Source organism: Lissotriton vulgaris, chromosome 8, assembly GCF_964263255.1.
Source record: "Lissotriton vulgaris chromosome 8, aLisVul1.2, whole genome shotgun sequence".
In the NCBI taxonomy this organism is placed as follows: domain Eukaryota; kingdom Metazoa; phylum Chordata; class Amphibia; order Caudata; family Salamandridae; genus Lissotriton; species Lissotriton vulgaris.
The window spans coordinates 1,268,250,423-1,268,273,299 of NC_141696.1; the positions used below are offsets into that span (position 1 = coordinate 1,268,250,423).

The following is a 22,877-nucleotide window of genomic DNA, read 5'->3' on the forward strand; positions in this document are numbered from 1 at the left end:
TATCACGTTTTTGATCAATTTCTTTTTTGAACTTCCCCATCGGGTCTGTTAGAAGTTGTTCATAAAAAAGGAGGTTCGTTAGTTGATTCATTGCCTCTGTGATATATGCGTTTCTGTCCCATAATACCACATTTCCTCCTTTGTCCGCTATTTTGATTTCGATCTCTTTGTCGTTTATCAGACCTGTTAGGGCTTCTCTTTCCTGTAGAGTTAGATTGTTTTTACAGTTGGTTTTGGTGATTTTGTACAAATCCTGTGTTACTGCCTCTTGGAAGATATCAATCTTGTTTCCGGGGGTTAACTGTGAGTAAAACTTTGATTTTGCCTTTTTTGTACTGGTTCCCGCCCCCAGTTGTTGTATTGCAGTGTCTAGGTGAATTTCTTCACCTTCTTCTGAGTTTAAATTTAGTAGTGTTAAATAACTCTCTGCTTCTTTAGCCCTTAGTGTGGAAGATGGTTTAGGAAGGTCTTGAATTAACTTGGGTTTGTTTTTTCTATCCATGAAATATTTTGCCAGTTTTATTTTCCGTATGTACAAATAGAAGTCTATCCTGGTCTGTGTCAGGTCCATTCTTTGTGTTGGGCAATCATTTATGCCTCTTTTTAGTAGGGAAATTTCAGCTGGTGTTATTTCTCGTTCAGATAAGTTGACCACTTGTAGTTCTTCCTTTATTTGTCCTTCTTCTGTCTCATACTTCGAGTCTTGGTACCAATCCTTTCGCTTGAACTGCTTTCTTCTCCACCCTCTTCTGGTTGTGGATTTCTGTTTCTCTGTTGCCATGATCTGCCCCTTCCTCTTCCTCGTTGTTGTCTTGGCGCCCCCTGGTTTTGTTCCCACTGGCGTTGCTGGAGAACGAGGCGCATGTCCCCTAAAAATTTTTTTTTTATTTATTTATTTATTTATGGAATTTTTAATGCGCACCACTACCCTGAGGTGTCTAGGCGCAATGAGATACTCCAAGATACAGTGGTCAGGACACGATATTATAAGAAAGGAAATGTTTTTTGCTTTGTCCATTGTTAATTCCTCTTCACTCTGTTCATTGGAAGTTAGGGATGACATACTGGTGGATGATACTCCTGTTGCACTCGCTTGTTGTTTGAAAGGATCAAATTTCCGAGCAAATGTAAATATTCGCCCCTCTGCGTAGTCATTAGCATCTCTTACAAATTTGTTATGCTTTCTTAGTCTTACGGTTTCTTCGTGTTCGTCAATTTGTTTTTCCAGATCTTCCTTGAATTTCGTAATTTCAGGATTTAGTTTTAATAATTCCAATTCCTTTTCCACTTCCTTTAATTGTTCCTTTACTTTTTCCAGGGCGATTTCAAAGTGCTTGACCAGTATTTTAATTAATCCCAAAGATGAATTCAATATATATTCACCCCATTCACATAGTAGGTCATTGGTCACATCTTGTTGGCTGGGCATCAACATGATTCGGAGTCCTCTTGGGACTCTTTCCACCTCCAAGTATTTACGTAAAGCAATCATCTCCCAAGATTTATTTATTTCTTTTTTGTTTAGCTTCTCCCATAGTCTCAGTTTGGTTTTGGGGTCATTTTTTCCGCCTGTATTTTGTTTATCCTGTGTTTTCTCCATGTTACCCTTTTCGAACATGTTTGTTAAATGTTCCTTTCTCTTGGCTTCTCTTTTCTCCATTTCTGTATCTGTGCTTTCTATATTTACAGTTTTAGTTTTGGTTTGTCTGTTTGAATGGCTGTTAATTGTTACCCAAAAACACTGTTCATTTCCGTGTTTTTTATGTTGCTTAGTCCGCGTCGGGACTAGGTTTATTGCAAGCAGTTCTCCTTTAGGCACAGCGTTTCTTTCGGGTAAAATTACAACTTAACCGAGTGGCTTTTAAACCGAGCCCTCGCTTTGTTTTTGCTGATTGCGGCGCAGAGAGGCAAATACTGCGACTGACGAAGCCACACGCTCTTACCTCGGTTCCAGTCTCCGGGTAGCGTGGATCTGCTTCCTCCTCGCTTCGTGCCTCTGTCAAATCAGCGCTGTTCGTTCTCGGTGAGCACCAGCGGGATAGTTTAAATCCAACAAGATGGTTCCTTTTTAGGTCGAGCTCTCGACCTATTGTGAGCAAGTTGCTCCTCAAGGGACGTAGAGGGGTGCACGAGCGGCGATTCAGGAACGTGAATGCGCACGTACATGCATACGCACATCTCTTGCTCCACTTTCACACTCACGAAGCACACACACACACACACACACACACACACACACACGCACACGCACACACGCGCAGACACGCACACACACACACACGTGCCAAGCCCCACTTACCGCATCAGTGGCTTCAGCCGCCACTCCTGACGCCACCGGTCCTCTGGCCATCCACTCCATGGGCGCGGGCTTCTCGCAAAGACGGAAGTCCCGCCCCATGACAGCCGTGAGCGTGCACATCCCGAAACCGGAAGTTCGGGAGTGTGCACGCTCACGGCTTACTGTACCAGAGGCCACTGGGTTATTTTTGGCATATTTAATTTTAAAGGATAGCCTAGATTAGCATGGGCATTCATCAGTGACCTCGACACAGGGGACGTCACATCCTGCTACTGGAGCGCGGAGTGTGAGAGAGCGAAAGGCGGCCGGCTACTGTATCCTGGCCGGACGGAGGCCTGTTTTCATGGCCGGAGGGAGGGAGCGCACCATTATAATATCGTGGCCTGAGCGCTTTGTAGTATGCCCCTTTAAGAGTTGCTTCAAATGATCAGGGCCGCCCGGAGCTCTACAGATATCATATAGCACCCGGCCGTGATGCTCGCAGCTCTTCCTGAAACAGCTCGCATAGGCCTGGGCCGCCGTGTGCTCTCAGCTGATATTATTTCAGCCCCCCCGCCCCCTGCTGAATTAAATACTTTATGGGAAGAGTCGACGAAGACTGGATGGCATCATGGCACAGCGGTCAAGGCAGTACAGCGACCTGAACGTCTTGGGATCAAGAAGTCACTGAGCGCAGTGCCACTGTAGCTCTCCCGACCTCGCTGCTCGAACCCAACCTCAGTCTGGTGCAGGTGACCTGCCGTGATGGAGGCCAGGACAAGGAACAGCCTTCCAGCAGCTGTTCACTGCCATCACCGCCGGTAATAAATCGACGATAATTGTGCGGGAATATGAGATCCTGCCCGCACTCGATCCCAGGCCTGCGAGTGACCCAGTATGAGGTAGGCAATTGTTACTACAGTTAGTAGCTGGTGAAGTCTTCACTAACAATATTCATTATCCGACTCTCACTCTGCTGCTAAATGTGGTTCATAAATTACAAATATTATTAATTAACAGTTTTGCGCAGTTGCCTGCCCACAGCTGAACTATAGTTTTCAAGGACGAGGCGCTGCGTGACAAAGCATTTTTGAGCTTCAAGTGAGTGATTCTCTCTGGTGGTGGGCTGTCCGATTCAAAAGAAAAATTAATTTCAGATCCACTGCGTCACTTAAATCAGCAGAGCCTTGTGTAGCTCGATGTGACAGCCTGCTAGTGGTGTGATCTGAGGGCCGAGCAGGTAGCGTTACGCCGCCCAGGGTATAAATATTTATTTTTATGGCGCAGACTCAGTCGTTACTACTCCTTTTATTATTTAAATAATTATAGCGCTCTGGCTCCCGGCTGTAACCTGTATGTCAGCCTCAGGCATGCCAATCAATGATGTCTGGTGCCCATCTGCGGCATTCGCTTATCAGCTCTGTTGACTGAGACTGTTAATTTGAATATATGCAGCTCATCTGTGGTGCGAGGCAGGTAGTTGTGTGCCGGCCGGGGTTGCCGAATTAGGATATTAATGGGTTAAAGGTAGTTTTTCAAAATAATACACTACAGTACACTGGCTGTTGGCTGTGACTGACTGTGCGTGTGTCTGTCAGCCTGAGGCCTGCTCAGTGCCTGACTGACTGCGGCGGCGTCCACGCGTCAGCTGACTTGTATTAACACTTAATTTTTGTGCCCTTCCATTTCTGTGGCTTTGCAGCAGTTTGATCTGCTTAGAGTTTCTCCTTGCTAAAATGGGGAGAATTCGTGATATTTATATGTTTCCTTCCACTTTCTTGCTTGATTTTCCTCGGGACAAAGTGTCACTCATAGTCGTTGAAATGTCACTCATAATCACCCTGAAATTATAAAAATGTCACTCGTACAAATCTGAAACCTTGGCAGCTATGGGCTATCACTGCAGGTAGGCCTGGGGGCCAACTTGAATTACCAAGGCCTGCGTGGCTCAAGCCTCACGCAGCCTTCAGCCAGCTGTAGGCCACAGACATCGCGGCCTGGAGGCCAACTTGAATTGCCACGACCCGCGGTGGCTACAGCCTGCCTTCAGCCATCTGCACACCAGAGTCTGCCTGCAAATATACAGCAGGAAACTCCAGAAATAGTTTAAGATCATACTTACGAGCGCGGAACCAATCTACTGCTTCTGAAGGTGTACAGTGGACTCTTCAGCAGGCATTTGATGGTAAGATCATTTTTTCTTCAGATGATACGGTGACGTGCATAGTAACATGTGCAAACCTATTACTTTGCAGGGGAAAGGTTGCTGTTTTCCCAGAATAGAAATCCCAAATACGGTGACTGTTTCATAAATTCGTGTAAAGCAAGATCTGTATTACATTTTATTACCGCTTCTGCTTTTACATTCACAATCCTGAAGCACTATGGCATTGATAATCGTAACCTGCATTAGAGTTGAAAGGTCATTCTTGCTAAATGCATGCACAAGAAACTATTTAAAACAAACAGTGCACATATTTTATTCCCCAGTATCAGTCCACAGACCTGCAGGTACCAAAACTAACTAACTTTCTGTCGGGTGCTGCTCTCTTTGATACTCTCTCTGTGATTGGTGGTCATGCTGACAGCTCTTACCTGTGTATGTGCTACAGTACATATATGATATGATTCCTGCATCTTCATTTCTGGATTTTGCTTGTGAGAATGTGTCACTCAAAGTTGTTGAAATGTCACTCATATTTACACTGAAATTATAAAAATGTCACACATGCTAATCTGGAACCTTGGCAGCTATGCCGGTGAAGCATCCTGCTCGACAGTGGCAGCCTAAATGATGCCCCGGGCGGCCGCCATTGCATTGCTGCGGTCGGGGTCCGAGTTGGTTTATGGCGGCCGGACACCACCAGCAGGCTCTTGATGCAGCAAAAATGTAAGTGCCCAGCCTAGCGCGTGATCTGACACACAGGCACATTAGCCACATTCAGTAAAGACATGTACGCATTTATTGGTGTTAATATTAATGTGTTTAAGTTAATTTTGCGTAGCGTGGCCTATGGTGTATCACAAATACTGCAACAATGTGTCCAGCATTTGCCCAATGGCGAGAGAGGGCTTATGATAATAGGGCTGCTGAGAGCCAGTTGACTTCATTGGGGGCTCCAGAGCAAATATGTCCTTTTTTCCGCTGCCCCCCTTCCCCTCCCGCTATTGACCATGGGCGGCAATCTGAGGGATAGCCCCGGGCGCCAGAAGCTCTAGCTACGCCCCTGGTGCAAACAGCTCCAGCTTTCAACTTCAGCGTGCTCAAGTAATTGTTTTGTCAAAAGTGGATGCGAGGTAAGTTCCAGACGCTTGCCTATCCGTGTCAAGCGGTTTAAATCGATAAGAACAGTGCAAACACCCCATGGATTCCACACACAGGCAGATCTTCTGAAGTAGTAACAGCCGTGAGCGTGCACATCCCGAAACCGGAAGTTCGGGAGTGTGCACGCTCACGGCTTGTTTATCTATACTATAAGGCGCCAATAACCCTCTCATGTTCAAGGGCTTCACCTCTAAGAATGCTTCTCTTTTATAGGGCGCCTTGTCTCACATTGCTAGAAACATTCTTTCTTTATTTCGCAATATCTTGCTGAGCTCCACCTGCTGATTGGATTGCAGAACCAAATGAATCATCTCTCAGCCCTATGGGGAGAGGGAATTATTGTGCCAATGATACCCTTAAATCCAGGCCTCAACCTAAAATGAAACGTAATTAATTAAATTTCCTCTAACCACTACACTTCAGTGATTGCACTGGAGTACGATTACAGTGAGCAAAAGAAACACCTGTTATTTACAGTGCTTAGCAACGGCAGACGTGTAGTGTGAAGCTATTTATAAAACCATGTTATTACTAGCAGTAATAATACTATCACCCCACGGGTATCAAAGTGGGTCATGCATGCTATCATATTTTGAGTTCCTTGCTTAATTGTCAGTGATGCTGGCCCCTCCGTTTCCGCCTCACTCTCTCCTGCCCCTTCACTGTCTTGGCCTCTCCAATCTTCCTCAGTTTCCATCTCACTCTCTCCTGACCCTTCACTGTCTTGGCCTCTCCACTCTTCCTCTATTTCTGTCACACTTTCTCCTGCCCCTTCCCTGTCTTGGCCTCTCCACTCTTCCTCTGTTTCCATCTCACTCTCTCCTGCCCCTTCACTGTCTTGGCCTCTCCACTCTACCTCAGTTTCCGCCTCACTCTCTCCTGCCCCTTCACTGTCTTGGCCTCTCCACTCTTCCTCTATTTCTGTCTCACTCTCTCCTGCCCCTTCCCTGTCTTGGCATCTCCACTCTTCCTCTGTTTCCGTCTCACTCTCTCCTGCCCCTTCACTGTCTTGGCCTCTCCACTTTTCCTCTATTTCTGTCTCACTCTCTCCTGCCCCTTCACTGTCTTGACCTCTCCACTTTTCCTCTATTTCTGTCTCACTCTCTCCTGCCCCTTCACTGTCTTGGCCTCTCCACTCTTCCTCTGTTTCCGTCTCACTCTCTCCTGTCCCTTCACTGTCTTGACCTCTCCACTCTTCCTCTATTTCTGTCTCACTCTCTCCTGCCCCTTCACTGTCTTGGCCTCTCCACTCTTCCTCGATTTCTGTCACTCTCACCTGCCCCTTCACTGTCTTGGCCTCTCCACTCTTCCTCTATTTCTGTCTCTCTCTCTCCTGCCCCTTCACTGTCTCGGCCTCTCCACTGTTCCTCTATTTCCGTCTCACTCTCTCCTGCCCCTTCACTGTCTTGCTTCTGTTTATTGTATTTGCACAAATCTAATATCTCGGTCTATTCCTTTTCAATAACCAGGCATTGTTGTTTATTAGGTGTTTATGTTTTTGATGGGTTTATTTATAGGTACTTTCTTTCTATCTATCTAACTAGCTATCTATCGCCCTCACTCTATCTATCTATCGCCCTCACTCTATCTATCTATCGCCCTCACTCTATCTATCTTTCGCCCTCACTCTATCTATCATCCTCACTCTATCTATCTATCGCCCTCACTCTATCTATCGCCCTCACTCTATCTATCTATCTATCGTCCTCACTCTATCTATCTATCGCCCTCACTCTATCTATCTATCGCCCTCACTCTATCTATCTATCGCCCTCACTCTATCTATCTATCGCCCTCACTCTATCTATCTATCGCCCTCACTCTATCTATCTATCGCCCTCACTCTATCTATCTATCGCCCTCACTCTCTCTATCTATCGCCCTCACTCTATCTATCGCCCTCACTCTATCTATCTATCGCCCTCACTCTATCTATCACACTCACTCAGCACCACCACTCAGGGGCACTACAGCATCAATCTGTGCAACCATTCAACAACAACTGGTTCAAATATGTTCTCTCAATGTCTCAAACTTTATTACAAATGTCACAAAAAGATGTTAATATTTCACTTCTGTTCTTGGATTTTCGTCACAATAAAATACACTTAACACAATCTTCACAAAAGTAATTTACAAAAGTTTAAAATATTGCTATTATAAATTACAATAACTTTTATTTAAGTATTAACTATTTAAAAAAATTAAAAGCCATTGTTATTTGTAATAGCAATACATCTAAGTCACGTAAATACAACACATATTGCATTACAAATGCTATAGGTGTCACATTTGCGAAAGTTATAACTATTGGCATTGTAAATGACAAAGCTATTAATTTAGCTATTTTCAAAACCAACACAGAAATAAAAAAAATTGCCATTTACAATACCAATAGCTCAAAATTTCCTAATGCGAGACCTATTGCATTGAAAATGCTTGTTTCCCTTATGGCGCTGCATAGTGGTGCGTGGCTCTTGCGGTAGAACCAAGCCGCTTCCAATTTCAACAACGTTTTATCCAAGGAAAAAACGAATGAGCCGCAACTCCAGCCACTGTTACTTTTTAGACAAGAATTTTATTTTCCTTCAAAGCACAGATATAAACCAATGCGTTTTGGTAGCTCCGTCTACTTTGTTCACGGTTAATTATTACTGTGATTACACACTGTTTAAAAAAACCCTCAACCCCAGGAAACATGTGATCTCCAAACTTCCTGTTTGTCCCAATACTGGGAATTCTGGACTCTGTAGTTCTTATACATTTAAACATTTCAATCATAATTATTTGTATCATTTCTGCGCATTGCGGAGTTGTAAGGCCTTTTCAAAATTTGCCGGAGCGGTAATTGGAGATATATATTTATTTATACATAGATATAAATCTATGCATACATATCCATACTTACCTTGATGGCATAGCCGATATTCTGTGGTTGATATTTTTGCAGGTTAACATTTGTAACCTTGATATTCTGACATACAACATATTTAAGGTGGTACTGCAAAGAGAAAACTTGAGGGGGTGGGAATCACTAAAATCTCTCTTTGCTTGTGGGTGATTGAGGTTAGGTCTGCTTGGGGCACCCATAAGAGTGGGCGAATGTGACAGATTTGCCCTGCGTAGGCCCAAATTGGTAAGATTTGGGCCTATTTGGGCCTTGGCACGCATTTTCAAGAAACGTGTACTGCATCACTGTTGCTATGAATGGAAGTTAATTGAAAAGGCTTCAAAGGATCCCTTGTATTTCTGAACAGGTAAGTATGGTGCATAACACCACAAAAAGTGGGTTGCAAAGGGAAGATTTCAGCTTTTCTTACAATCTTAGAGGGGGGGGGGTTACTTACTAAGTATGTATGTTTATATGCATAGTTAATTAAAACCATTGCATACAGCTAACCATATAACCATTAATGCAGTAGTAGCAACACAACCAAAATATAATAATGAACCTGTAAAACATGCAAATTGTATATGCGAATAAAACATCTGATATTTAAAGTTTAGGCTATTGTGTTTCTTGTGTGCGGGTCCATTGGTATCCATGCTTTCACGGCCGGACTGGGAACACCAACCAGCCCTGGTAGATTGCTGCTCTGAGAACTCTTACACAGCACTGTGTGATTTTGCACTGCACCTGTTGACTTTTATAATGGTAAGCAATTATGGAAAATTTTGTGAACCAAAGAAAACACCTCAATAATTAACCCCTTTGTTTTTTTGTATATTTTTTATTGAGAAGTACATGTCAGTATATAAACAATACCCCTTTGTTTTTTACCATCCACCTCTTCACGGGTGATTTGATGTTTGTGATTCGCTACGAGTACACTATCTTGAGAGTTTCACATGAGAAGTGTTGTGGAAAGGCTGAAACAAAAGATTGTCATATGAAAAATAATCTGATTTAAATACATGTAATTTCTTTGTATTAAGGGACTGATGGCAAGGTCGAAGAAAAAGGAAATAAAGGAGAACAAGGACTGCGAGGATTTCCAGGGAAACTAGGGCCTCAAGGGATTCCCGGACCAGTGGGACACAAGGGTCAAAAGGGAGAACTAGGACTACAAGGACGTAAAGGCATGAAAGGTGACACAGGAGACCGCGGCCCTGAAGGAGCAAAGGGTGAAATAGGTTACACAGGTGCCATTGGGCTGCCTGGTCCTGTGGGTCCCACTGGTATTCAAGGTCTGAAGGGGGATACAGGAGATATTGGACCAAAGGGCGCACTTGGATTGCAGGGTGAAAAAGGCACTAAAGGGGATACCGGGGAGAAGGGTAACACAGGCGACATCGCCACAGTACCAAAAAGTGCCTTCACCGTTGGTCTCACAATTGCTACCAAGCTGCCACCTGCAAATGTTCCCATCAGGTTTGACAAAGTGATCTATAATGGGCAAAGTCACTACAGTCAAGAAACAGGAAAGTTTACCTGCGAGTTTGCCGGGATCTATTATTTCACCTATCACATCACAGTTTATTCAAGAAATGTAAGGGTAGCTCTAGTTAAGAATGGGATTAAAATAATCCACACTGTGGATAAGTACCAGGGCTCTGAGGACCAGGCATCGGGTGGAGCAGTGCTCCAGCTGCAAGTTGACGATGAGGTGTGGATGCAGACATCTGGGGGAGAGGCTTTCAGCGGATTGTTTGCAGACCAGGATGATGACACAACTTTCACTGGCTTTCTTCTGTTTTCCTTTCAATAAATTGATGAAGGATAAAAAATCCTCAAAAACAGACTTTCGTTATTGTTTCATGTTTAAATTGCACAGGTCAATTAAAATGCTGCCTATTATCGTACTGCATTTTGGTTAATTCCTTTATGTATCACTGACAGTAATGAAATCTCTGCTTTCTGTGTCACAGGGCCTATAACCTCAAAGGCCATAATATGCTTAGCATAAAAGTATGGACAGCTTAATTTTATTGTTAATGTGTTACTACACTCTCCTCAAACTCCATCTCAGTTCCCTTTCTGTGATGTCAAATTTTAGGATTTCCTAGGAAAGTGAGAACTGAATTGTTTAGGAAACACCCTCAACAAACTCATTAGAAGGGCATTCTGGGCCCAACCTCTTCAGATAGTACAATAGTAAAAATGTTATCCACTACTCCATCCCCTTTCCTTTGAATTCGCTGGAATGAAAGCCTGGGGCACAACTTCCACTCCTGCCCACTTTCTAGTACCTCCCAAAAGCAACCAGTAGGATGATGGATACATCTTTAAAGGGCTGGGATTGGACAAACTGTACATGACAGAATCTATCAGCAGCAAAATGAGGCTGCAGCTGTTTATGAGCATCAGGAACCAACAAAGTACTCAACCACATGTTAAGCACATGCTGGTAATCAGAGGCTTTATATCAGCATAATTATTGCACATATATTTTGCTTTAACAAAGTGTTCACATATTGGGATTTGTTTTATAGCTGCACCATAACAACTTCATGATAACTTCAAATGCAATATCAAATGAGCCAATGTCATAGTCATCCCTCATCCTGATGCAGCCTCCAGACCAGTAAACGGTGGAGCGTTTTGTGATGTAGAGCAATGAAATCACCTATTATTTGGTCTGGGGTACGTTGCCAGACATTACTTTGTGGACAATAGACAATTGTGTTGGCAGGAACAGTGGCCAAGAAATTGTTCTCTCAAATGAAAAGAGTTAATCACTGTGATAAAAAAACTATTGACTATAATGCACTACCTGTTTGAGTATTGGGTTTATATTAGCAATTCCTTACTCATTTTCTCATGCCGCTTTGGGGGTAATCTTAGCCATTTACTTTAATTTTCTTTTGTTTTACTGTTTTGCTAGCATGGCTTGTCCGGTGAACTTTTCAGCTTTCCTGTTTTGGGGCTCAGCAGACCAAAGAAAAGTCCAAGGTTTGTGGACCACATATTTTAACCCTACCAAGGAAAGACGGACTAAGGTTCTCCTTTAACATTTGCTGACTTTCTATCACCTTCCAAAAATTCACAAGGATCTGACTGATCCTCCTGGAAGGCCAATTGTGTCCTCAAAAAAAAGCCTTCTCGAAAATGCATCATTTTACATTGACTGCTTTTTAAACCCCATTGTGAACGAACTTAGTTCTTATGATAAGGACACAAAAGATTTCTTGCTCGTTGTAACAAATATCCAATGGGAGACAGACATGCTATTAATAACTCTCGATATAACGAGCCTTTATACCAGCATTTTGCATGATAAAGGACTGCCAGCAATGCAATTTTTCATCGACAAGGGAAATTTGAAATATCGTGAACACAATGAGATGTTGATGGAGCTAATATCTTTTTGCCTGAAAAATAATAGTTTCTTATTTTCAGGGGAACTCTACCATCAACAACAGGGGACTGCCATGGGCACGTGCTTCGCCCCCAGTTACGCAAATGTATTTATGGGCTGGTGGGTGAAACATGTGGCCTGGTCTGGTAAAAATGAGAAATGGCTGGAGAAGATAACGTTATGGTCTCGATATATCGATTACCTCTTAATTATTTGGAAGGGGACATATGAAGAGGCAACTATATACATTGCAGTCTTTTATGACAATGACCTTAACTTGAAGTTCACTGAAGGTATCAGCTACATACAGGTGGCAAATGTAGATCTGCTTGTCTATATTGAAGACAACACTCTATCGTAAACCTACGGCAGGAAATAGCACACTGCACACAGGTGTGATCAGCAGTGTCCCCTATGGGGAAATACTGAGGATCAAATGAAATTGCTCCTCAAAAAATGAATTTTTGAAATCAAGGGATCAAGCACTTCAAAAATTCAAAGAAAGAGAATATACAGAGGGGATATTAAGAGAGGCAGTCAGAAAATCAGATTGCCGACATAGACAAAATCTCCTACTGGATAAGAAAGAAAAGAAATATAACAAAGGGGAGATACAAGGTGACAAGGGATCGATAAGAATGATCACCAAATTTACCACAAGTTCTTCCGAAGTCTATCGTATTTTCCATACGAACTGGAAAATACATAAAACAGATAACATTGTGGGTCCACAAATTGCTAAAGCACCACTCATCATGTACAGAAGAAGTCATGCATTAAAAGACCTTCTAGTCAGGAGCCACTTCATCAAGGGGCAAAGGAAGAGAGATATGGTGACTCGTTTTGTTCCATGTATGAGATGCAAGGTGTGCAAGAATAGCCAGAAAATCAAATAAATTGTGATACCAGGCAGAAGAACTAAATGTAGAATCAACAAACTACTGAATTGTAACTTGGAATATACAATTTATTGCCTTACCTGTCCGTGCGAAATGCGATATATCGGAAGCACAATTCACCCCACCAAAAAAAGAACCCTAGAGCATATGCAGGCAATCAAAAACCATGATCCAGCATACCCGGTGGCCCGCCACTTTCAGGATAAACACAAAAGCAATCCAAATGTCCTGAAGTTCTTTTGCTTAGACCCGATACCCAAAGAAGAAAGGGGAGGCGATAGAATGAGAAAGTTAAGAATTAGAATCAAAATACATTATCGAACTACAGACAAAAACTTCTAAGGGTCTTCATAACGAAGAGGAGTTGTGGGTACACATTCCGTAGCAGTGTGACATATTGTAAATAGTTGGAGGAAAAAGAAATAGGAGAGAAAGAAAGATAATGAATTAATACTATGGGTAAAATCTGTGAATTGTTTATTTGTTGTATCTTAAGAAAAATTAAATCAAAGTATTTGCCTATTCAAGGCAATATTGTGCACCATGATATAAATTTCGATGGAACTCATGCAAACATTTAGCAAAATAATTAACTACAAGTTAAGAAGCGTTTGCCCATCCAGGGCTAAATTGATTCATATAATATTGTATATTAACGCATGATAAATATTTTTGTTCCATTCAATCATTTGATATTGAAATATATATGATCCCATTAAGGTGATAGAAGAACTAAACTATCATGGAAAGAAATCAGATTGATAAGCCTTTTTGTATATATTGTATAGTGTAATCTATTGAAAGTTATAATTCACTATGTCTTAGATTTAGGGATTTCTTATTAGTAGGCATCAGCATGTGTTATCTAATCTTTTACTGGTCTTAATACCCATTGTGTGGTTATTTGGCTATTCTTTTCCAGTTTTTGTACTGCACAAAGTGTTGGTTTGAGTGTTATTTCCAGAATGAAACTTAGGAGATGGGGCTGATTAGCATTACATAGTATAAAGCGGCGAAAGTTATACTGATGCAGACCTATCTGCTCACCATGTAGAATGAGGCAGCAGACATACATCCTCTCAGGCACCTTAATTTACAAATGACTAAATCTCTTAAATCACACACTTACTACAGCGACGTCAAGAGGGAGCTCTCCTTACCTTGACTCACATCAACCCCCACTTGTGTGTTCATCATTGATAAGGGCTGTCCACTAACAAAACGATCGAGCGTTTCAACACAGGAGGTTATAAAATAGATATCTCATTGAATTATCTGAGTAGATCAATAACCTCCAGCTTTGCCGTAACCTCAGAAAGGAAGATAGCTAGTTAAATTACTTGCCCCTCAAGAAAGGATAGATGACCTAGCTCAGAACATGGTCCACATTAAGGGCCCGAATTAGAGTTTGGCGGATGGGTTACTCCATCACAAACGTGACGGATATCCAGCCCGCCGTAGTACAAGTCGCATATGACATAATGGACTGGTAATACGACGGACAGGATATTTGTCATGATTGGGACTCAGAGTACCCTGGTCTGCCAAATTCGAATTCTGGCCCTAAGTTTCCAAAAATAAATGAATTTGTCGATTGTCTCCATGGAGCAGGAATGAACACAGTGGTCAGGTGAGAGAGGCAGAGCACTTGTTACACATTTTATGGACAGATTAAACATTTTATAAATCCCTCTTCAAAAATCTAAGACATAGGGCCTGATTACGACTTTGGTGGTGTGGGAACGGGCCCCCACATCCAGCACCCCGCTCCCACACTGCCAAAGTCGACCACCGCCTGCCCACCAGATTAACTTCGTGGTCTGGTTGGCGGGCGGTGCTGCAGTCCTGCGGCGGTGCAGTTCAAAGCAGGTTCCTGCAAGAAAGGGATGTCACAGTCCATGCTGTGTAGCAACTGGGGTGCATGCACACAAGGGGATACAACATGTGCCCACCTGCATGTATCACTAGGCCCTGAATCAACAGGGGGCCCTGTAAGTCCCCCTCAGTTTCCTCACCAACAGCATTTTCATCATGTGAGCACTGCCATGAGGCTGCTGGGGGTAAGGAAACTCGCAATATGCTTGCCGGTGCTGCAGCGGCACTCATGAAGCATATTGCGGCATTGGACTGCCGCACCACTACCATGGATCGCGTGGATTCCCAGCAGTTGTGGCGGTCTTAGGGGTGTCCAATCACTGTAGTCATATTACGGTGGTCGGACCACCAGTGCGGCAGTACACAACCCCCACTGTGGTTTGGTGGGCCAATGGACTACCAAACTCATAATTAGACCTTTAGTATGAAAAGATATCTTCTGATGATACATTATATTATCTATGACTTGCAATGTACTGGATGGAAGTATAGATTTAAATGTCATTGTTTTTATGTTTATAATCGATTACATTTCCTTGTGAAAAGGATATGGTCCGCGAGGACTCAACTACTAAAACTTTTTTTGAAAAGGGAATGATTGGCCTTTTAGTGTTGCACTAGTGAGATTCTTGGATGGACATATATTTATGCTCTATATTTTGTTCACAATATTTATGTATCACAATATTTTGGGAGCACATACTGTTAGCAGTAAGATGTTATGTAAACTGATTTTATAAAAGTACTTCTCAGAAGAATGGATCTGTGAACACAATACATTTATTGGAGTTGTTTATTCTATGTCCATATGCATCAGTCCTTAGAGGTATGGAATGAATTGATATGTAAGTGAGTTCAATGGAAATACATTTATATTGTATTTTTCTTTAACTTACACCTAACATGCAAATGTTACTCTCTAAGGTGTTAGGCATTTTCTAAAATGATATTCCTTGGTGAAGATGCAATATGGACCCCAGAGTTCCATTTATATCTGGAAACTACAGTGCACACACAATCACTCCATTTTCGCATCAAACGCATTTGTGTAGACATTCAGTGCACAGATGATGAATAATTGTATATTGCTACTGTGGCCAAGATCCATTTCTGTTATCCGTACAGCTGTTATATTTTTAATATTACATATTAAGCACACATTTTATTGAAAGTATTTCAACTTAGTAAAAATAAAGTAGAAAACAGTCCTGGTCTCATCTTTGGAAGTCTACCATGGAACAATGTGAGTGAAAGAATAATGCTGGTCACACGTGATTATTAGATGTCTCATCCTTAGTCTGCACCTGGGGAATTAGGAGGAGGAGGAGGAAAGAGAGGGCAGGGTGGGGAAGGAGTGTGACTTGATGTGCCATAGCACTCGTTCTGTGCTGAGGAGCAGCGCCTAGTTTCCCTGTAGAAGTACAGGGGAGCTATGAACTTGAAAATCTTTAGCACTTCATCGCTGCAAACAGAATGTGTTGGTGTGTTGTGGGGTGCATGAAGCGAAGGCTCAGACTTAGTTTCTCTTGGATACCCCTTAGATGGAGCGGCTCTGGTTGAACCAATGTGCTGGATGGGTCGGTCAGATTTTATGACATCACGGTTCTCACTGGAGCTTTTCTTCCTGGTATGACTGGTCACTTTGCTTGAAGTTTGCCTCTTGATGGAAGATGAACACCATTTACCAGGTGGGTCATGGACCACCTTCTTCTCACAGAGGTTTTGAATCATTTTAGGCTTATTTTTGGTGGTGCTTGTTTTAGCATCCCTAGTGTTTGTTTTTGTTCCTGAAAGTCCTCCTTTGTGTTGCTTACTGTTATTGGTGCTTGTTTTTTTCTGCACATTGATATCAGGAAAGCGATTCAATTTATCCAAGACGTTCGAGTCGTAGATCAGTGGGTATCTGTAGTACAAGTGATTTGGGAACAAATCATCATGCTTTTTGACTGGCACCGACACAGACGGGAACATGATATACAACTCCCTCTAATGCCCTTTCTTTTCCTCTTGATTTTGTTGGAGATCGCTTGTTGGGAACTTTCTAACGTTGCTTCCTAAAATTAACAAATGAATCCATTGAAGCAAATTCTGTACAGTAGTTTGTGAACTGTGGCAGCAGTTGTAATACCTGACCACTAGTGCTCTGCGTTTCCCTCTTTGGTTTTGTACTTTTTCCTTCCGCATGCAATGTTTTATTGACGATAATTCCAAGCGGTGAATCTATTATACTGTATTGTTGCCTGTTGAAATAAAAAGTAAAATAGATTTGGTTATATATTTTTAATAGGTAGATTTTTAAAATATATTCATAGGCTTAAATGTAGACTAAATGTCATCTAGAATAGAATTAGCGATTTTAAACAATATCAGACACCCACGTGAATGCCATGTTTTCAAACAATAGGCACCTCCAGGAGAATGTGTGTAGGGATCCCCGATCCCTGTGTATGATGTGGGGATTTAAAATAGTGTGTGGAAACAGTCCTTATCAGTACAAACAGATAAACATAGTGATTTTACTGAACCAGGGTCAGACTGGCACTGAAAATAGACCCAGCCACCAAAATAAACGTGTCTCCATTAGTAAATTAGATTGCTAAAAATATTTTCAATGGTTGCAAATTGTAGCAGTTATGAACTTGTAAGCACAGGCTGCTGTATAAATGTTTTGCAAGTTATAGAAGACTGCATGGATTTGAGTTTGCTACAGGCAATGTTTGTTTTAGTTTCAGGGTAATCAACAGTAAAAACCGGCCCAGAAGACCATAAAATAGGCACACAAAGAGCCAAAAAACCGGCCCAAATACCTGAACTGTCAGAACAGTCTTTCAGGCACTGCCTGATTGCCCTGTAGGCAGTGGCTGCTCCTCTGCTAAGGCAGGGGTGTGTCACCCAACTGCCGAAAAGGAAAACTAAAATTATAAGTTTGTGTAGAAAAGGATAGTGCACCAAAAAGCAAAGAGCTTCACGTTAGTCCAAAATTCTTTATTCTTTTCAACTTCAAAGAAACTTTATTGCGGCCATTTATGGCCACAAAAGCTCATTTAAAATTGGCATCATCTTATAATCCAAACTGAATTATGGTAATAGATTGTGATTGTGATTGTGATTGTGATTAGGTTCTTATATAGCGCACTACCACTCCAAGGAGTATCTTGGCGCTTCGACTCCAAGTTGTTTAATAATGATGAGAGGTGATGATGTTAAGTAATCGTACATTGAAGAGGATCATAGCAGTGCTTTGTAATCTGATTCTGACAAAGAGTAGATCCAAGTTTTTAGGGTTTTCCTAAAACTGAGTTCCGTTGTATTTTGGCGTAGAGACAAAGGGAGGTTGTTCCAAGCCTTTGCTCCGATGACTGCAAGGGATTTTCCTCCCTTGGTCGTTAGCCTGAATCTAGGGACGTGAAGTAGATTAGTGGTAGATGACCTGAGGGTTTGTTTCGGCTGATATGATTGAAAGTACTTCCTCAAGTACAGTGGGCCTAGGTCAGATCAGATCAGATCAGATCAGATCGTACTAAGCGTCTAGGCATACAATAGAAAGTAGTACATTAAAAAAAATATAAAATCATCATTTTGGGAATTTCATAATTATATAACAATCTTAAAAATATAATTTAGATAAAAACAATCATAAAATTCAGAATACATTTCCAAGATCAACATCCAAACCCAGGGTGGTACCAGTGGACCTCAAAACAAACGAACCCTGAGCCACTACAATTAAGGATAACATTTCCTGGATCAATCATGGAACCACAGAGTAGAAAATATTATAAATTTCTTGTGGTCTGATCCACTTTTAACAGGTTCCTTCTCATTGACCACATAACAAACAAAAATGTCAATATTACAACCACATGGACCTGATCGGTATCTGTTTTTAGGATCCTGTAGAAATCAAGATAACTCCTAATTCCTAGGTTCCTACAATGTTGATTAATCCTCTTCTGCCTAGGTAACTTATTTGCCCCGCAGAAGAGCATTACATGGACCATGGTTTCTTCCTCCACGTGGCACCCAGGACAAGATTTATTTGGTGCTTCCACCCACTTATTAGTAATGGAAAACAGCGGTAGGGTTCCGTATATCTAAATTGTAAAAACAACTTCTTTGCTAAAGTTGGTTGGATAGAGTCCAGCACCCGCTAAAACTCATAGTGGCACTTAAAATCCAGAACCCATGGGTTAGGCTCGCGGAATTTGCTGACTGCATAATTTGGGTTATTTTAAACTCTTTTAGTGCACTGGCTAGGGTTTTCTTAGAGATAGCTGGGCAAGCAACTTCCGGATGCAACCAAAGATGCTCCTTACCAATTGCCCTAAAGGAATCCCTGATAAATGAAAGCCAAGGTATACTAGCAGCACCTAATGCTGACATTACTGCTTTTCATTCTTCCCTATAACATTCCAACTCCAAAGTACTCCACAAGCGCCGCCAATATTGCAGCGGGCGCGATTCTATAAGGTCCGCGATGGGAAGAATATTCACGTCCATCTTCAAAGGGGCAAGTGGTGTGCTTTTAGGTAGGGTCAGTATTTCTCTGATGAAATTATTTTCAATTTTTGTGAGGGGATTGGAAGGCCTATGCCCCCACAATTCCACCCCATATAGGGAAGACGACCTCACTTGGAGCTTGTAGATTTCAAGTGGTGGGCTTTAAGTCTTTAAAACACAGTTCCTCTGGACTTTTAAAATCCCCCTGGCAGCCTGAATCAGTTTTAGATTAGCCTTATCCATTTGTGGGCCCCACCCCATTTTATCTTTAAGGATTAGCCCTAAAGAACCAAAAATAGGTACCCTTTCAAGGGGCCTACCCTTCATTACAGGGTGTGGGCAGTTAGTGGAATTAGCATTAAAAACCATATCCTTGGTTTTGCTAATATTGACCATAAGATTCCTCTTTTTGCAGAACTCACTAAAAACATTTAGGACATGCTGCATACCCATTTCCGACTTAGAAAGCAGCAGGGTATCGTCCGCAAATATTATTGCGGGAAATCTACGATGGGCCAATTTCGGGGAGTCTATATCCTTAGTGGCAGTTAACTCCTGAATTAGGCCGTTAAGGAGGAGGGAGAAGAGGGTCGGCGCGCGGACGCAATCCTGCCTCACCCCTTTGCCCACGGGGAATGGAGACATCAATTGACTGTTCTTGCCATATCTGACTCTTCCAAAAGTCTCTTCGTGGAGTTGTTTAAACTGAAAGCATAGATATGGTGGGGCTCACATGGCCAGCAAAATATTCCATAGCTGGTTACGGTCCACCATATCAAATGCTGATTTCAGGTCCACGAAGGTAAGGTATAAACTCCCTCCATCCAATACTACATGCTTCCAGTGAATAAGCTGGAGCCTAAATAGCTGATCTATAGTAGATGTTTTTACCCTAAACCCTGCTTGCAATGGGGTCAGAATATCGTGGTCGCTAATCCACTCCTGGAGTCTTTCTAAGAGTACCCTTGCATATAGTTTTTGGGATACATCGATTAGGCTAATAGGCCTATAGTTGGCCGGCTCCATGGGGGACCCCTTTTTATAAATGGGGATTATCTCGGCACCTGCCCAAGTACTAGGGTCTTAAGGACCAGAAGAATTGCGTTAAAAAGTAATTGAAAGTAAGGTACCCACACTCGCTGTTCATTTTTATTGAGGTCTCCGGGGATCCTATCTAGGCCTGGAGCTTTATTCGGCTGAAGCTTATCCAGAGCTAGTTTAACCTCAGCCTGGGTACACAGAGGTATATCCCATGTAGGATCTATAGATAGGAGACCAACCGGTATCTCTCTTACTTCAATTGTCGTAGTTGAATATAAATCCTTAAAATGGAGGCGCCAAGCTTCCTTCGCGATGTTGGGTTCAATAGTAGTCTTACCCTCAGTGCACCCTGTATGAACCAAATTCCAAAAGGACCTTGGATCTTTTACATCTAGGGCAATCTTGATTGACTGCCATCTATCTGATTCCCATTCCGATTTACTATTAAAAACAATTTTCTTAAAATTTAGCCTAGCTTCCTTTATGCATAATCGATCTCCCCCCTTAAGGGCTGATAAGAGGGCTAGCCTTGCCACCCTACAACCCTTGCTAAACCAGGGGTTTTTACCCTCACACTGTTTGTGGTAAAGTAACTTTTCGGAAAAAAAGTACTCACCCAGGGTTACCACCAATTCCTGGTGAATTTGGCCTAGGTTATCACGATGGGCATGGCTAATATTATTCCCTGAAACAATCCTTAACCTTTCTAAAATAGGAATAATGCTTTTATACATACTTTGTATTGTCTCTGGTGTTTCAATAATTGTAGCCCAACGGATGCACCTCCCTCCCTCCACTATTCTAAGAGTACTACTAGGGGGGTTTCGATTCCTTGATCGATCTCCATCGTACCAAAATCCAGTCAAATGACCGGAGGATTATGGTCACTTTCGGAACGTTTTTCAACACTAAAATCATCCACTTTAAGTCAAACTTGGAGGCTTATTAAAAAATAATCAATAACAGAGGCCTGGCCTACCCTTTCAAAGGTTGGATGCCCGGGGCTATCTCTCGGGAATCGCCCATTACATGCCCTCAGGGAAAAGGTGAGTGTGAGGGAGGTCAGTTGAAGAACTAATGGGGTCCACGGCTTTACTGGATATATATTGGGGGGGTGGAATGGACCAAGTTGCATCCTCGTCACTTGTAACAGACTTTTTTAAGCCACTCAGGGGTTCGTAATGACAGTTAAAATCCCCACCAATCAAGAAGGACACATCGCCTGGAAGAGAATTGAGGACGTTCACCAGGGATAATAGGGTCCGGGATATCCCACCATTCTGAACTGGGCGTGAATAGATGTTTATAAGTGCCAGTTTTGGTTCTTTTCTATGGGTTATGAGAATACAAATTATATCAGGGGAGTGGGTATCCACTCTTCTCACCTCACACCCAAGGTGGGTTCCCACCCACATACATAGACCCCCCCGAAGGTCTGCCTCTAGGGCCCTTAGCTGCTGGCTCGCAATATGACATGAACCCAGCTCTATGGATAGGGTTTACGGCCCAGGTCTCTTGTAGATCTATAAATTCTCCCCAGCTTGGCAGGTCAGTTTTTGCGGCAAGGCCCGCAATGTTCCATGACAATATTTTTAAGCCGCCAATGGAACCTCCAACATTGCTCCCATCAATACCCTCTGGGCCTGGGGGGGGTCTAGTACAACAGGGAGGCTAGTATACAGTCCTGGTAAAACTTCAGGCGGTAACAGAGCTTCGGTAGGTAAAATGTGTCGGTCCGCCATTATAGCCTGATTCCTGACTATTAGATTGTTAGGATCTGTAGATATTTGTTTACTATCACCAGATCCTATATCCTCCCCAAGCAAGGCAACCTGATTAATCCAAGTTGGAATCCCTTGTGTATTTGTTACCCTATTTCTCTTTGGTGATCTAACTCTAGGCGTGGTAGTAGAGGGTAGTCAGTCAACCAGATCGAGTACACTAAATCTATTACTCACTGGAAAATTGAAAAATTGCTGATTCCTACCCCCAACCTCACCATGATGTGGGGCAGCATATTGAACTTGCCACCCCCGTTTAGTTCCATAGTTGTCCAGATTAGAACTATAGTTAGGTGGAGGGTAGAATAGTTGAAGGATTGGATTGATGTTTGAGAATTTTGCAGAGCGCCCCTAGATACATGTTCAACCACTCTACTATCCTTGAAATTGATAACAATACAATCCCCCTCCACATCTTTTGGTCTACGTTCCACCCATCCAACTCTTCTAGCAAATACGATTTGGCATTTAACATAGCTAGGGAGTGGTCTGTTTTGATTCAGCCAGTAAATTGTCTTGTTTTTTAGTTCTGTGTAAGACTCAGTTACGTTTCCACTGAGTTTAGGTAGCCCTGTTAAAACAATTACATAAGGTGCGCTTTCAGGAGGTAAATCAATATATGGTGGATTAGACCCTCGGTCTTCAGGATTCACTTTCCTTTTCTGCCTGCTGCCTGCTGTTTTCCAGTCCTCTTCTCCAGCGTGTTGCAGGGCTTTAGGCGGTTCTGTGTTACTAGCCGGGGGGACACCACCGTCTGTGCGTACACTGGAGATCGGATGGGTTGAAATCTCCACGGATTGTGAGGTACAACTGGGGGCTGATGTTAGGGTAATGGCCTGGGCCCCTTCAAGAACATGCTTTGCTGTTATGTGCCCATGG

At 42.5% G+C, this 22,877-nt stretch overlaps 1 protein-coding gene across 1 annotated transcript in view; it reads left to right on the forward strand.

The window, feature by feature from the left end:
- Nucleotides 1-10,403, forward strand: part of C1QTNF9 (C1q and TNF related 9) — a 189,186-nt gene extending 178,783 nt beyond the window's left edge. The window contains exon 5 of the mRNA XM_086933466.1: nucleotides 9,540-10,403. Coding sequence (XP_086789592.1) covers nucleotides 9,540-10,312 — 773 coding nt within the window. The 3' untranslated portion in view covers nucleotides 10,313-10,403. The remainder of the gene's footprint in view (nucleotides 1-9,539) is intronic.
- The last annotated feature ends 12,474 nt before the right edge of the window (nucleotides 10,404-22,877 follow it).